The 16,334-nt window shown below is 49.3% G+C and overlaps 1 protein-coding gene across 4 annotated transcripts in view; it reads right to left on the bottom strand.

Moving 5' to 3' along the window:
* NRTN (neurturin) overlaps nucleotides 1-15,003 on the bottom strand; it is a 57,854-nt gene extending 42,851 nt beyond the window's left edge. For 3 of the 4 annotated variants that reach the window (XR_014521027.1, XM_083484211.1, XM_083484213.1), the window contains exon 1: nucleotides 14,121-15,003. Coding sequence is in view for 1 of the 4 variants with exons in the window: in XM_083484213.1 (XP_083340339.1) it covers nucleotides 14,121-14,149 (29 nt within the window). In the remaining 3 variants the exon portion in view is untranslated. The remainder of the gene's footprint in view (nucleotides 1-14,120) is intronic. The other variant, XM_083484212.1, reaches the window with a different exon arrangement.
* Nucleotides 15,004-16,334: the final 1,331 nt, after the last annotated feature.

Here is a 16,334-nt window from a genome sequence, read left to right as displayed (position 1 = left end):
GCAGGGGTGTATATTGTGATAAGAATTTTATGGTCTTAGATATACGATAATGTTCATAAGTGTACCAACCAAGCACGTACATAGATCAGCACAGCCGTTTACCTTCCCACCGGAACGGGACCTATTTATCTACTTGCACTGGTGTGCTTTCAAACTGCTAGGTTGGCAGGAGCAGGGACCGAGCAACGGGAGCTCACCCCGTCATCGCGGGGATTCGAACCGCCGACCTTCTGATCGGCAAGTCCTAAGCTCTGTGGTTTAACCCACAGCGCTACCCGCGTCCCCATAATCAGTCGCACCAACAGACTAAAAAAGCAGTTTCTACCCGTGGGCCGTTAGGCTGTTGAACGGAAAATAATACAGTGCAACTGACTTTCGGGGTTGGTGTGTTGTGCGACAAGCACACAGAGAGCAATGAAATTGAGTGTTTTGGGGGGGAGGCTCAGTTAATTTCATTGCACACAGGTTGTACATGGACAACAAGATATTATTATTATCTTCAAAGCACTTCCCGGTTTTTGGCTGAAGACAGGGCGTGCTAAAGAGTTTCCCCTGTCGCTCGTTCCTCTTTCCCTCTTCCTTCCAAGCTACCATATATGTACAAAAAGTCACACATGGAACATTTAACAAGCTTTGTGCCCTCGCCCCTACAATGGGGGCAGTGCTGGCCCCCCCAGGGCCCACAACCGCCCCCCACCAAGACTTTCCCTCCTCCTCTTTCTGCAGGAATGGGACCGCCTGCACAGCAGAGCGAAACACTTCATAAAAGTCACAAGAACACAACAGGGTGTGTGTGTGTGTGTGTGTGTGTGTGTTCTTTTTCTAAAGAAGAAAATGCAAGTGGGGAGAGGGATAACTCTTCTCGCTTCCCAAAAGCAGAGGTGAAATGAAACACATTTCTTTGCTCGCTCTTTCTCCGGCGCTGAAAACAGCCGTGAAAGGGAACAGGGCCGCACTAAACCCAGCTGGAGCTAGTCAGAGGAAGGGAGAAAGGATGCTTCACATATTTTCCTTTATCCCGTGGAAGATTCCACTGCTCTGGACTGGGTCCAGTTCTGAAGCAGCAGAACGCAGGTTCAAGCGGAGGGCCTCTCACTCCAGATGCCCACAACCGCAGGCGCATCACGGGGACAGCCACAAATAAGGGCGTAAGCATGCTGGCCCTGGGACACGGATAGCGCTGTGGGTTAAGCCACAGAGCCTAGGACTTGCCGATCAGAAGGCCGGGGGTTCGGATCCCTGTGACGGGGTGAGCTCCCGTTGCTCGGTCCCTGCTCCTGCCAACATAGCAGTTCGAAAGCACGTCAAAGTGCAAGTAGATAAATAGGTACCACTCCAGCGGGAAGGTAAACGGCGTTTCTGTGTGCTGCTCTGGTTCACCAGAAGCGGCTTAGTCCTGCTGGACACATGACCCGGAAGCTGTATGCCGGCTCCCTCGGCCAATAAAGCAAGATGAGCGCCGCAACCCCAGAGTCGGCCATGACTGGACCTAATGGTCAGGGTCCCTTTACCTTTTATGCTGGCCCTAGGGGTAACCCGAGCAACGCGGTCCAGGTGTGGTCCTGAATCCAAAGGTTCCTCTAGGAGTCAGTCCAACAGGGTCAAGGCAGGACATGAGGCAGAAAACCAGGCAAGGACAGGTACAGGATCTCAGGCAGGATCTAGCATACAGCAATGTTGCTCCCGCAACCTGGGGTGGGGTCCAACAGCCTTTTATCTTTGTCGGGGTAACGGCCGGTCCTGATCCCCCGACGACTCACCTCCCTGTCTCGCATGAAGGCGAGCACTCTTCCTGCAAGTACTCAGGTCTCTCCTTCTCTCAGACCTGAGTTTCTGCAGCTCAGGAGATGTCAGTGGGTTACTAGACCCAGGGGCCGCCTCAGCCTCCCCTGACCCAACCGGTAGTGGAGCAGCTGTAAGCAATGGCCCAGCTGGAGGCAACGAGGTCATCCCCACATCTGGAGCCAGGGCAGGATCAGGCCCCTGACTCGGCCCAGCTGGTGTTTGCTGCAGGGGAACCTGTGCAGACTGGGACTCTTCAGGATCAGGCCCAGACTTGGTTCAGATGATGCCTGAGGCATTTTTGGGGGGGTCAAAATTCCATGGCTGGGAACGCATTAGAAATTTCCCCACAGGAATCAATGGAAATCGTCAACTTGTTATGTGAACACTCGCCTGACAAATGATTCCTGAAAACACCTTGTGTTCAGGTAGAAGAAGAAGAGGAGTTTGGATCTGATATCTCGCTTTATCACTACCCGAAGGAGTCTCAAAGCGGCTCACATTCTTCTTTCCCTTCCTCCCCCACAACAAACACTCTGTGAGGTGAGTGGGGCTGAGAGACTTCAGAGAAGTGTGACTGGCCCAAGGTCACCCAGCAGCTGCAGGTGGAGGAGCAGGGAAGCGAACCCAGTTCACCAGATTACGAGTCTACCACTCTTAACCACTACGCCACACTGTCTGGAATCCTGGAGAGCTGCTGCTGCAAGCCCGTGCAGCCAATACTGGACTAAATGGGCCAATAGTCTGATTCCATATAAGCAGCCCATATAAGGAGCTCTCTGGGTTTTTAAGGGCTGCAGTAGCGCTTATTTTAGGATATCTCCCCATTCAGAGAAGTGCTTATAACAATATACTGACAACCGCTACTTCTTTGAATAAATAAATCCTTCTGCCTCTGTTTGTTTTAGTTGGTTGTATTAAGTGGTTTAAGAAACCAAACAAGCCCTAAAGCTGTCTTATTATTATTTTTAAAAACCCCCAATGTGGGTGTCATTGAATGTTAGTCATAGAGATGACCTATTGAAATCAATGGAGTTAAAGTTAAAAGGTAAAGGGACCCCTGACCGTTAGATCCAGTCATAGCCAACTCTGGGGTTGCGGCACTCATCTCGCTTTATTGGCCGAGGGAACCGGTGTACAGCTTCCGGGTCATGTGGCCAGCAGGACTAAGCCGCTTCTGGTGAACCAGAGTATCGCACGGAAACGCCATTTATCTTCCCGCCGGAGTGGTACCTATTTATCTACTTGCACTTTGACGTGCTTTCGAACTGCTATGTTGGCAGGAGCAGGGACCGAGTAACGGGAGCTCACCCCGTCATTGCGGGGATTCGAACCTCCGACCTTCCGATTGGCAAGTCCTAGGCTCTGTGGTTTAACCCACAGCGCCACCCGCATCCCTAGCCCATTAAATTCAGTATAACTTAGTTTGCTGTGAATTGTTATTTTATTAAAGTACAGTGGTGCCTCGCAAGACGAAAAGAATCTGTTCCGCGAGTCTCTTCGTCTTGCGGTTTTTTCGTCTTGTGAAGCAAGCTGCTTAGCGGATTAGCGCTATTAGCGGCTTAGCGGGCTTAGCGGATCAGCTGATAAGCGGTTTAGTGGCTTAGCGGATCAGCTGATAAGCGGCTTAGCAGCTGAGCGGATCAGCTGTTGAGTGGCTTAGCGGATCAGCTGATAAGCGGCTTAGCGGATCAGCTGATAAGCGGCTTAGCGGGTCAGCTGTTAAGTGGCTTAGTGGCTTAGGATCAGCTGTTAAGCGGCTTAGTGGCTTGGGAAAAAGGGGGGGGACCGCAGGAACTCGCAAGACATTTTCATCTTGCGAAGCAAGCCCATAGGAAATTCGTTTTGCGAAGCACCTCCAAAACGGAAAACCCTTTCGTCTTGCGGGTTTTCCGTCTTGCGAGGCATTCGTCTTGCGGGGCACCACTGTATGACACTTTGGGGGTTATCTTTGGACGGGAGGTAGGTGAAGATTTTGAAGGATTGCTGGTACCAAATTTGTCCCCAATCACTACTTACTAGACTAGAGAGTAGGCCTTATTGGACCCAACTGCGCTTGCTTCTGAGTAACCTTGCCCTGCTATGAATCTGTGTTTCAGATCCTACACGTAAATGGGGCTGGGGTGGTGGAGATTTATCACAGAACCGCAGAAGTAAAAGGGATCTCCTTAGACTAAGGGGGGAATCTGACAATTTCTGTCTCTCTCAGTTTCTCTCACACACACCCCCATTAAATTCGGTTCTCTACATTTCTGCAGCAATGTGCAATATCGTAAAGTCGTTAAAATTCATCGTTTCAGTGCGAAATTCTCCCAAGCTACACATTATTTACAAAGCCATCCCCCCCCAATGCAATGGACTATTGGCCCTCTTTCAGCAATATATTCATTTTTATGTACACATCCCCTTTGTACGTGCCTTTTTTTGTACGGCTCCTGGCTGTAGAGCTGTATTACAAAATTCAGGGACGGGCGAGAATTCAGAAAGACGGCTGCGTTTCAAAGCCTGGACTGGATACATCCCAAACTGGAATTAGGATAGCCAGAAGAAATATCAACAACCTCAGATATGCAGATGACACAACTTTGATGGCAGAAAGTGAGGAGGAATTAAAGAACCTTTTAATGAGGGTGAAAGAGGAGAGGGCAAAATATGGTCTGAAGCTCAACATCAAAAAAACGAAGATCATGGCCACTGGTCCCATCACCTCCTGGCAAATAGAAGGGGAAGGAATGGAGGCAGTGAGAGATTTTACTTTCTTGGGCTTCATGATCACTGCAGATGGTGACAGCAGCCACGAAATTAAAAGACGCCTGCTTCTTGGGAGAAAAGCAATGACAAACCTAGACAGCAGCTTAAAAAGCAGAGACATCACCTTGCCAACAAAGGTCCGTATAGCTAAAGCCATGGTTTTCCCAGTAGTGATGTATGAAAGTGAAAGCTGAACAATAAAGAAGGCTGATCACCGAAGAATGGATGCTTTTGAATTATGGTGCTGGAGGAGACGCTTGAGAGTCCCATGGACTGCAAGAAGATCAAACCTCTCCATTCTGAAGGAAATCAACCCTGAGTGCTCACTGGAAGGACAGATCCTGAAGCTGAGGCTCCAAGACTTTGGCCACCTCATGAGCAGAGAAGACTCCCTGGAAAAGACCCTGATGTTGGGAAAGATGGAGGGCACGAGGAGAAGGGGACGACAGAGGACGAGATGGTTGGATAGTGTTCTCGAAGCTACTAATATGAGTTTGACAAAACCGCGGGAGGCAGTGGAAGGCAGGAGTGCCTGGCGTGCTCTGATCCAGGGGGTCACGAAGAGGCGGACATGACTAAACGACTAAACAACAACAAATTGATTCAGAAATTTTGAGTCAGGTGGGTTTGCCTTAAACGATCAGCCAAACCAAATTCCTCCCCCCCCCCCCGACAGGTAGGCGACCAGCCTAGTTTTAAAAGTCTCTGAGGAAGTCCAGTGCAGTCTGGATAGCTCAGTCGGTTAGAGCGCAGTGCTGAAGACGCCAATGTTGCAGGTTCGATGCCCGCATGTGACAGCTGCATATTTTCCTGCGTTGCAGGGGGTTGTGCGAGATGCCCCCCCCCCCGGTCCCTTCCAACCCTGTGATTCTATGATTCTAAGGAGAGTCCGTCCGCGCGGTCAAACACCTCATGTCATCAGTAAGTTCTTCCTAATAGCGTGTAGCACTTTTTGCAACTGCTGCTAGGAAAATTAGAGCAAATCATATAGCCAAGGTAACCATTAACTGTAAAGGAGATGAATTTATTTGATCCTATCTATCTACCTCAGGCTATGCTCTATCTTTGTCACCAAACTCCGAGTATAACTTGCACACTGTTATTAATTGACATTGCTTTTAACATTAGCGGCCATGTGATGATTTTAGCTTATGAATTTCATTGTTTAATGTCTTGATTTGTACATTGGGGTACTTTTATAGCTCTGTTTAGAGTACGTAATGTTTTGATAATATAAATGTTTTAAGTCTTTCAGTATATTTTCTTTTAATTGTCAAATAATTCTGTGTACATTGCGGCAGCCTTTGGCTATGTGCAATAAAACTGACTGGCTGACTGACTAGTTGGGAGGAAGAAATAAAATATTCCCGAAACAAAATGCAAAAGCAAATTGTGGAGTGTGAGTGCCGCTCCAAAATCCTCTTCCAACTTGAATAGAGAGAGAATGGTGAAGTCTTTATGAGCACTGGGAGGGCAGTAAACTAGAGGTGTGCGGGAGAACCTAAAGGAAGCAGGTTATTTCAGGAACGGAGAAAGCTGACCTCTTTCCATTCACCGCCAGCCTCCTGAGTTCCACCTTACTTCACAGAGCAGGAAATGGGTCTAATCCAGGGCTGCGTTTAGACGCTGCAATTCTCCAGGAGCGCCGTAAAAATCACAGAAGGCAGCTTTGACCCCAGAACTCAACTTCCTGAGAATCTCAGCTTGCTTTACTTAGAGAGAGAGAGAGGTTCTGGGAAATATTCAGTCCATGTGCGCGAAAGCCATTCAGAGGATATGCATATAACGCTTTATATATCACCCCTTGCCTCTCCCAGTTAACAAGGGAGAAGGCGGCATCACACATCCCGTCTGCCTCAACGGCGACTTGTACTGCTTTGTCGCTAGACTGGGATTTCCAGAAGCAGGAGAGAGGTTCAGTAGCTGTTTCAAGAGCAAAAATCGGCTGCAGTTTCAGTGGCGTAGCGTGGGTTGTCAGCACCCGGGGCAAGGCAAGTAATTTGCGCCCCCTAACCCGTGGATTTGCGCCCCCTAACCCTAACCCCCAGATGTTGCGCCCGGTGCAGCCGGCCCCCCTGCACCCCCCACGCTACGCCACTGTGCAGTTTTCCAGCAACCGGGGAGGGGAGGGGAAAGATTGGCTCTCCCACCTGCCACCTGCCACCTGCCTCAACTAAGAAAATCAGAATTATGCAAAAGAAGAAGCGCTGCGCACATTTGCTCAATTTGCATTACGGGGGAGGGATGCTGATTTTGGCACAGGTTTAGGATATGAATCCTTGCTCCAGAGAGAGCGCATACCCATATTTTTTGCTCTATAAGACCACAAGACGCACCTCGTTTTTGGAGGAGGAAAACAAGGAAAAAAATGTTCTGAATCTCAGAAGCCAGAACAGCAAGAGGGATCTCTGCGCAGAGAAAGCAGCAATCCCTCTTGCTGTTCTGGCTTCTGGGATAGCTGCGCAGCCTGCATTCGCTCCATAAGACGCACACACATTTCCCCTTACTTTTTAGGAGGGAAAAAGTGAGTCTTATAGAGCAAAAAAATGGCAAATAGCCTTTGCGTGCTTCGATGCAAGAGGATGTGAGGACAGTTCAGATGCAGGTTGCAGAGGCCCAAGTCAAAAATGGATTTCTGCATCATGTTTCTAAGTGGGTCCATGCTTGATGCTATTTAGAATCTACTGGACTCCCTTATGTTTGTAGAAGAAAGGACTATCCAATGTAGCTCTTCGCTGGAGATGTAATATGGAACAATGCACACGGGTGGCACTGTGGTCTAAACCACTGGGCCTCTTGGGCTTGCCGATCGGAAGGTCGACGGTTCGAATCCCCGTGATGGGGAGAGCTCCCGTTACTTTGTCCCAGCTCCTGCCCACCTAGCAGTTCGAAAGCACACCAGTGCAAGTAGATAAATAGGTACCACTGTGACGGGAAGGTAAATGGAATTTCTGTGCGCTCTGGTTTCCGTCACGGTGTCCCGTTGCGCCAGAAACGGTTGAGTCCTGCTGGCCACATGACCCAGAAAGCTGTCTGTAGACAAACGCCGGATCCCTCGGCCTGAAAGCAAGATGAGCGCCACAACCCCATAGTTGCCTTTGACTGGACTTAACCGTCCAGGGGTCCTTTACCTTTAGCTTCTCTGAAACATATGCTTTTATTAAGTTTTTGGGGAAAGTGCTGGACTATAGAAACAAGACACTACGGAGAAAAAAAAATTCAGAAGTGCATAGGCTCTTGAATGATATACCCATTGTATGGAAATTTACAACAGGACAGCGGAAATAGATTCTTCACACCCTAATGGTGGCCAAGAGACCGATATGGACAAGTAGGAAGATTAGAGGGAGGGAGCCGGCCGAGGGAGCCAGCGTACAGCTTCCGGGTCATGTGGCCAGCATGACTAAGCCGCTTCTGGCAAACCAGAGCAGCGCACGGAAATGCCGTTTACCTTGCCGCTGGAGCGGTACCTATTTATCTACTTGTGCTGGCGTGCTTTCGAACTGCTAGGTGGGCAGGAGCAGGGACCGAGCAACGGGAGCTCACCCCGTCACGGGTATCCGAACAGTCGACCTTCTGATCAGCAAGCCCTAGGCTCTGTGGTTTAACCCACAGTGCCAGGAAGCCCTAAATGACCAGATCTCTAGAGAGTCGCTGCCTGTCTGTGGAGACAACAACTGAGCTAAATAGATCAGGTGTGTAGTGGTCTTGCAAAAGGCAAATTCCACGCTAGGGATCATTAGGAAAGGAATTGAAAACAAAACTGTCCATATCACAATGCCCTCGTGCAGATGCACGATGTATATTTCTGGTCGCCGTAGCTCAAAAAGGACATCGAAGAGTTTGGAAAAGGTTTGGAAAAGGGACAGCAAAACAATCAAGCGAGTGGAGCCCTGCAAGAAAAGGGTGCGGTGGTGGAGACGTTTAGAGGTTCACCGCTGTTGTTTTCTGCCTGTAACTGATTACTTTCCCCCGTTTAAATCGCGCTTCCTTTGCATTTCAGCGGAGGGGGTAGAAATAATTGTGCCCTTAGTTCCATGGAATTCACAGCTTAGGCTAACATATGCAAACAATCGCCGAGGTTGCGTTAAATAGCAGGCAGGGGATGCCACAGAGGAATGTGGCATTTGGCGGAACCGAATTGCAGCGGAACAGAAACAGCTGTGAGGAAGACAGGGCGAGCAGAAATCCCTTCATGAATGCACAGCATCCCCGACAGACGAACAACCTGATGCTGTTTAAATACCTCCCACAAATGGTAGTCACAGCAGGAAGGAGTATTCATTGAACAGGTAGCTCAGGGATCCCTTTTTGACAACGCAAAGGTGGACAACTTCTCGCTTCTCCAGACATTGCCCCACAAGTTGACAACTGGTACTTAGTCCCTGAAACAGAATTGGCTCAGTGTGCCCCAAACACTAAATAATAATAATAATAATAATAATAATAATAATAATAATAATAATATATTACTTATACCCCGCCCATCTGGCCGGGTCTCCCCAGTCACTCTGGGCGGCTTCCAACAGGATATTAAAAACACATCAAACATTAGAAACTTCCTTAAAGAGGTCTGCCTTTAGATGTCTTCTCAAAGTTAGATAGTTGTTTATTTCCTTGACATCTGATGGGAGGGCACCACCACCAAGAAGGCCCTCTGCCTAGTTCCCTGTAACCTCACTTCTCGCAAGGAGGGAACCGCCAGAAGGCCCTCAGTGCTGGACCTCAGTGTCTGGGCAGAACGATGGGGGTGGAGACGCTCCTTCAGATATACTGGGTCAAGGCTGCTTAAGGCTTTCAAGGTCAGCACAAACACTTTGAATTGTGCTCGGAAACGTACTGGGAGCCAATGGAGGTCTTTCAGGAAAAGTGTTCTATGCATGCCCTCAGCCAGCCACTAGATCCTTTGTTGTTGTTTAGTCGCTTAGTCGTGTCCAACTCTTTGTGACCCCCTGGACCAGAGCACGCCAGGCACTCCTGTCTTCCACTGCCTCCCGCAGTTTGGTCAAACTCATGCTGGTAGCTTCGAGAACACTGTCCCACCATCTCGTCCTCTGTCGTCCCCTTCTCCTTGTGCCCTCCATCTTTCCCAACATCAGGGTCTTTTCCAGGGAGTCTTCTCTTCTCATGAGGTGGCCAAAGTCTTGGAGCCTCAGCTTCAGGATCTGTCCTTCCAGTGAGCACTCAGGGTTGATTTCCTTCAGAATGGAGAGGTTTGATCTTCTTGCAGTCCGTGGGACTCTCAAGAGTCTCCTCCAGCACCAGAATTCAAAAGCATCCATTCTTCGGCGATTGGCCTTCTTTATGGTCCAGCTCTCACTTCCATACATCACTACTGGGGAAACCATAGCTTTAACTATACGGACTTTGGTTACTTTCAGCCAAACTAGAGGGAGATGCTTCCTTCCACCTTCCTTCTGCTCCTCAAGACCCCAGGCTGCTCCTGTAGAACTCAGGAGGGAAGAGGAGCGAGACCAGACTAGAATGGCTTGGCCCTGCCTTGTACTTGGTCTGGGTCCAGTCGCAAGGAGCACCAGCCACCACTCAGCGCATGGTTCAGGAACAACCATCTCAGTCAAGGAAAGCATGCGCGCTTGGGGGGAAATGCGGCCACAGTCTGCAGAACCGGGAGGGGAGAAGCAGGGCCTTGGAATAAACACGCTTCCCTAAACAAAGTTTTCTCGTGAAGCGGCTTGGCAGCGGTCCTCCGCTTCTCCAGAAGGCACTTGAGATTGCAATACAGTAAAAATTTATATGACTTAAGACACTCCACGGCGCCTGGCAGCGTCTCGAAAGAGCGAGCGGCCAGAGGTATTTGAGGAACAAGAAAGTGATCTATAGAGAGAGAGAAATGGAACCTTGAAGCTGAGTTCAGGATCACAAAATCACAGAGCCTAGGGCTTGCCGATCAGAAGGTCGGCGGTTCGAATCCCCGCGATGGACGGGGTGAGCTCCCGTTGCTCAGTCCCTGCTCCTGCCAACATAGCAGTTCGAAAGCACACCAGCACAAGTAGATAAATAGGTACCGCTCTGACGGGAAGGTAAACGGCGTTACCGTGCGCTGCTCTGGTTCGCCAGAAGCGGCTTAGTCCTGCTGGCCACATGACCTGGAAGCTGTACGCTGGCTCCCTTGGCCAATAAAGTGAGATGAGCGCCGCAGCCCCAGAATCATCTGTGACTGGACCTAACGGTCAATGGTCCCTTTACCATTACCTTTAGGGACACGGGAAAGCCTAGGGCTTGCCAATCAGAAGGTTGGCGGTTCAAATTCCCACGACGGGGTGAGCTCCCATTGCTCAGTCCCAGCTCCTGCCAACCTAGCAGTTTGCTTGTCTGACGGGAACACCAATAATAAAAATAATAACAAGAAGAAGAAGAAGAAGAAGAAGAAGACGAAGAAGAAGAAGAAGAACAACAACAACAACAACAACAACAACAACAACAACTTCGTTATTTATGGGTTGCTCCAGCCACTCTGGGCAGCTTCCAACATAGATGAAAACATAATAAAACATAGAACATTAAGAAGCCTCCCTATCCAGATGTCTTCTAAAGGTTGTATTGTGACTTATCTCCTTGGCTTGGGGGCGGGCAGTCACATAACTCCATACCCTCCAACGTTTTTCCGATGAAAATAGGGACGCCCTAAGGAAAAGTGGGACGTTCCGGGGTCAGATCAGAAACCGGGGCGGCTTCCGTAAATCCGGGACTATCCCTGGAAAATAGAGAAGCTTGGAGGGTCTGCTCTCTGTCTGGGGGGCTGTCCAGCCCAAGCCTAGTTTAGAGACAAAAGTCTGCAGACACACATAAGGACACATGACTTCCCCCCCCCAAGGAATCCTGGGAACTGTAGTTTGCTCTGGGTGCTGGGAAATGTAGCTCTGTAGTGGGTAAACGTCAGGATCCAATCGTATGTATTTAAATGTAAAGTCTGAACCACGGCCGGATTTAGGTTTGATGAGGCCCTAAGCTACTGAAGGTAACGGGGCCCTTTCTATGTCCAGCTGTCTTTTGTCCACAACAAATTGTCGCTGGTTTTTTGTGTCGAATATATGCTATACGGTCATTTATGGACCTCATAGGTATCTCAAGCCATTTGCCCATGTTGCAACCAGTCCATGCAGAATGTAGGCACCCTATATATAGAAAGGAGCAAACCAGGGATATTTTAGGGAGCAGGCTAGCAGGCGGGGCCCATGACTTACACCAGGCATAGGCAAACTCGGCCCTCCAGATGTTTTGGGACTACAACACCCATCATCCCTAGCTAGCAGGACCAGTGGTCGGGGATAATGGGAATTGTAGCCCCAAAACATCTGGAAAGCCGAGTTGGCCTATGCCTGACTTACATCGTAGGAGCCTGCACAACACAAAACACTGTTGCTGTATGTAGGTCTTATATTATTGGTTTGCTTTTTATCTTACATTTTGGAAATGTACATCCAGTGTTTACTTTTCCTTTATTTTTGGGGGGGGGCCCAAGAGAGTGGGGCCCTGAGCTATAGCTTGTTTAGCTTGTACGTAATTCCGGCACTGGTCTGAACGCTGCCAAAGAATGCCAAGAAGGCAGATCTGAAAATACTTCCATGCTTCCCATCCACAATGAGCACATCAACAACAGACTGTGATATTGATGGTGATGATGGTATATTTATTCCTTGTCTTTTTCCCAGACAAAGACTCAAGGAAGTTTACAGATGCGGAATACAAGTCTCCTTGTCAGTCGTCCCCATTCCCAGGAGATGAAACACATCTCTATATAAACCTTTGCAATTACCGTATTTTTCGCTCTATAAGACGCACCAGTCCACAAGACGCACCTAGTTTTTGGAGGAGGAAAACAAGTGGGAAAATATTCTGAATCTCAGAAGCCAGAACAGCAAGAGGGATCGCTGTGCAGTGAAAGCAGCAATCCCTCTTGCTGTTCTGGCTTCTGGGATAGCTGCGCAGCCTGCATTCGCTCCCTAAGACACACACAGATTTCCCCTTACTTTTTAGGAGGGAAAAATTGAGTCTTATAGAGCAAAAAATACGGTATTTCTAAATGTGCACCTAGGCATACCGATTACAATGTGCAAGCTTCATGCTCTTGTCGCCAGCAAGTGAGGAAATCACCCTGTATCCCAAAGCTAGATTTCGCTAAATAAATAAATTCCAAGTTTGCTATAGTCGGCTATGCGGTTTTGCTCCCGTAAGTAGATGTTGGGCAGTTCTGGAAACGAGTTCATAGCTGATGTGAGCGGCTGATCTGATACTCATTTATGTATTCGTGAAAACGGAGGAATATGCCCTGCCCTCATTTTCCTGCCCTGCACTAACTGTACAGGGAGAAAGCAGAGTTTTCTGGTTTACGCACTGTTGAAACATGTGCGTCGAGCCGTTATTTCACGTGCAAAATTCTTCCCTGGGGATTTTAACTTTGCACATCCCTGTCAACACTGGGGAGATATGCTATTCATTAATTAGTGAATGAAGCAGTTGGTATATCAATGTTCTTGGTATCCCCCTAACCCCTTTAAAAAAAACCCAAATATTTAAATCTAGGGATAAATTCTTAGTCCCACTTAGTTGAGTATTTGGCACTGGCCTACCCCTCTAACAAGAGATATGAAAACTATTCTCTATCCAGCATCTGAGAGCCACCCAAATTTGTAAAGTTTGTTCACCGTAGGCTACATTAAGCCGCCCAGAAATAAATTCCCGACTCCGGTCCTGTGTTCAAAAAATAGAATTTCCACTTTGCCCAATTGCATGGCCCTGAGGAGGAAAAGAGTAGTGGACTATGCTCAGTGGCGTAGCGTGGGTTGTCAGCACCCGGGGCAAGGCAAGTAATTTGCGCCCCCTAACCCGTGGATTTGTGCCCCCTAACCCTAACCCCCAGATGTTGCGCCCGGTGCGGCCGGCCCCCCCTGCACCCCCCATGCTACACCACTGACTATGCTGCTTTCAAGGTTGCAAGCGGAGGGGAAATGCTCAAATGCTTCCCTACCTTGTAAAATGGAAAAAAAGAAGAAGAAAGCTCCTTGTTTGACCGCAAGGAGAAAAACCTTGCCCTCTGCATGCTGTGCTAGATTTCTGCTTGCGGGGCATTTTACTTGGCTTTCATTTTAATATGAGGGAATGCTCAAAACTGTGGCTGGAGAAGGGATGGAGCCCAAGGGTAGGGAAACTATTTTGGATGCCAGGATTCAATCCTTGTCATCTCTACGGGGGGGACTGCAAATGACCCCCCTGTGTGAAACCCCGGAGAGTAAATAAACCAATGTATAATTTCCCATGTCCCCTGCCACTCCATGCAGCCTGAAGGGGTATAAAGCCATTCTACTTCATCAGGATCCGACCACCTCATTCTGCTGCAGGGACAGATCTGATTTGAGATGGCACTGGGGGGAAAGAAGGAAATGAACACATCTTTCGTCACCCTCCCATATTTAAGAAACTTCTCCTCTTGATCTGGTTGTTAAAATGATCTCAGCAAGTTGTCCGAAAACTCTGCATGTCCTCACATTTCCACCTCCCCCAGAAAGCAGGATTTTACCCTTCCTTCACAGCCCGGAAAACAATGGGAAGAGCCCCCGTCCTCTTACCTTCGCAGTCCAGTCTCTCCGAAAATCATCCGTCAAAAAGCGTCCCCGAGAAAGCAGAGATCTCCGAAAGAATCAAAACCCACAAGGCCAGTCATCCTTGCAAAAACAAAACAAACAACCCACAAAAACACAAGGGGTGGGGTGGGGGGTGGGAACACAAATCACCTCAAAGGGCCCATCTCATCCAGAAAAGTCCAAAAATAATTCAGCGGCAACTCCAGAAAACCTCCACACCCGACTTTGGGTTAATCCTCCTTCTGAGCACCAACCGCCCTGCAAAACCTCTTTCCGCTTTCTGCCTTCTGCCAAACCAGGGCAGCTCTGCTACCAAAACCCATCTTGTCGCTCCCTGGGGATCCAGACTTCGAGGGACATCGGAAACGGCCCGGGGACCACACCACCCAGATGCAGATTCCAGAAGTTTTTGTGGCTCACAGCGGCGGAGGACGCTCCCTCTGTTGACCTGGGCCTCGCTCCTTTGCCTCGCCCCGAGGGAGAAGAGGTCCTCTGGGGGGAGGTCAAGCAGGTGGACTTCTGCACGTGGCTCTTGCCGCCCACCTCTCCCCCTGGGCCAGGTGCGATCCTCGCCAGCGGAGCCTCCCCCTTTGGGCACCTGGCGAATCGGTCTCCCCCAGCTGGCTAATTCCCTGCCACTTCTTGCTGCCTCCCCCTGCGAGGAAGGTGGCGGTCTTCAGGCCTCCAAAGGTCACTCAGATGCCCTTTCCGAAGCGCTTCTCCCGGCCGCAGCTGGAGTCTCTTTGCGCTGGTGCGTCTGGTGTGCATAAACGCCGACTTTTCCTCCTCTTCCTAGCCAGCTGCCAGCCTCAACTCAGCAATCCTTTGGAGAGGGAACAGCAGGGTTGCAGTGGGGGGAGAGAAAGCAAGCAAGGGGGGAAAAACCCCACACACCAAAAAAACCCCCAAGGCTTCTGGTTCTGTCACTTTTCAAGAAGTTATTTCCTTCCACAGCAGCTATTTTCCTTCTCCTCTACTTTGCATTTTTCACATTCACCTTGGAGCTTCTCTGCTTTAGGGGGAACAGTGAAAGGGTTTGGCGGATCTGTTCCTGCCTTCCAACTCTTTTTCTGGGGGGGTTGAAAGGAGGGGGGTGGAGAAGGTGCAGTCCACAGAGCCGAATGCACAAGGGGAGGGGTTTCAGCAAGCCCCACCCTCCACCACCAAGGCTGAGGGTGTCAAATTTCCCCCCAGTGCCCAAAAGATTAAGCGTGTCTTTCCTGAGACGGTCGGAGCTGCGTCTCCAAAACCATGGGAAGAGAGAAGGATGAGAGGGCTGGAAAATCTAGATGTGGGGGGGGGGGTAGGGGGTGTGGAGAGACGAGAGGAGCGATTTTATTTTAAGTACCAGGTGAGGACATTTTATTTGAAATAGCTCAGCGAGGATGTCATCCGGGCGTTTGCCGTTTAAGAGGCACTTTTTGTAGACATCATTGATTCGCATGCTGCTTCCTCGCGGAGGCAAAAATATGGAAGATGACTCTCCGCCTCCTAGGAGCCTACAAAGTAAAATAAACAAAAACGAGACTGCGGGGGAGGGCATGGGGGGAAAACCAGGGAGTGGATGGATACAGATGAGGGCAGTCAAAATTTGGAGTGGTGATTTTCAGAAAGGAAGGCCACACAGGGAAGTCCGCAAATTGAAGAGTGATTTGTAGGAAGGCAGAAAGGAGAGAGTGTTGTTCTGCTCCACTTTTCTTTCATAGACTCATAGAATTGTAGAAAGGGACCCCAAGGGTCATCCAGACCAACCCCCTGTGATCCAAGAATCTTTTGCCCAGTGTGGGGCTGGAACCCACAGCCCTGAGATTAAGAGTCTTGTGGCTCTGCCTGCTGAGCTGTCCCAGGAAGCCACAAGTGATTTGACCCCAGCATTGCATGGAGAGTTCCCCAGGTGGAAATAATGACACATTGTGCAATTATTAAGGTTAATGTGCTTTTAAAAAAAAGGCCACAACTTTATTGATTACAGGTGATGAGCGATATTGGCTTAGGCATTGGTCCTAACCAACTACAGTGGTGCCCCGCAAGACGAATGCCTCGCAAGACGGAAAACTCGCTAGACGAAAGAGTTTTCCATTTTGGAGGTGCTTCGCAAAACGAATTTCCTACGGGCTTGCTTCGCAAGACGGCAATGTCTTGCGAGTTCCTGCTGGGTTTTTTTCCTCCCCCCCTTTTTATAAGCCGCTAAGCCGCTTA

This window comes from Podarcis liolepis (assembly GCF_965112155.1).
Source record: "Podarcis liolepis genome assembly, chromosome: 18".
Classification (NCBI taxonomy): domain Eukaryota; kingdom Metazoa; phylum Chordata; class Lepidosauria; order Squamata; family Lacertidae; genus Podarcis; species Podarcis liolepis.
This window is presented reverse-complemented; position numbering and strand designations above follow the sequence as displayed.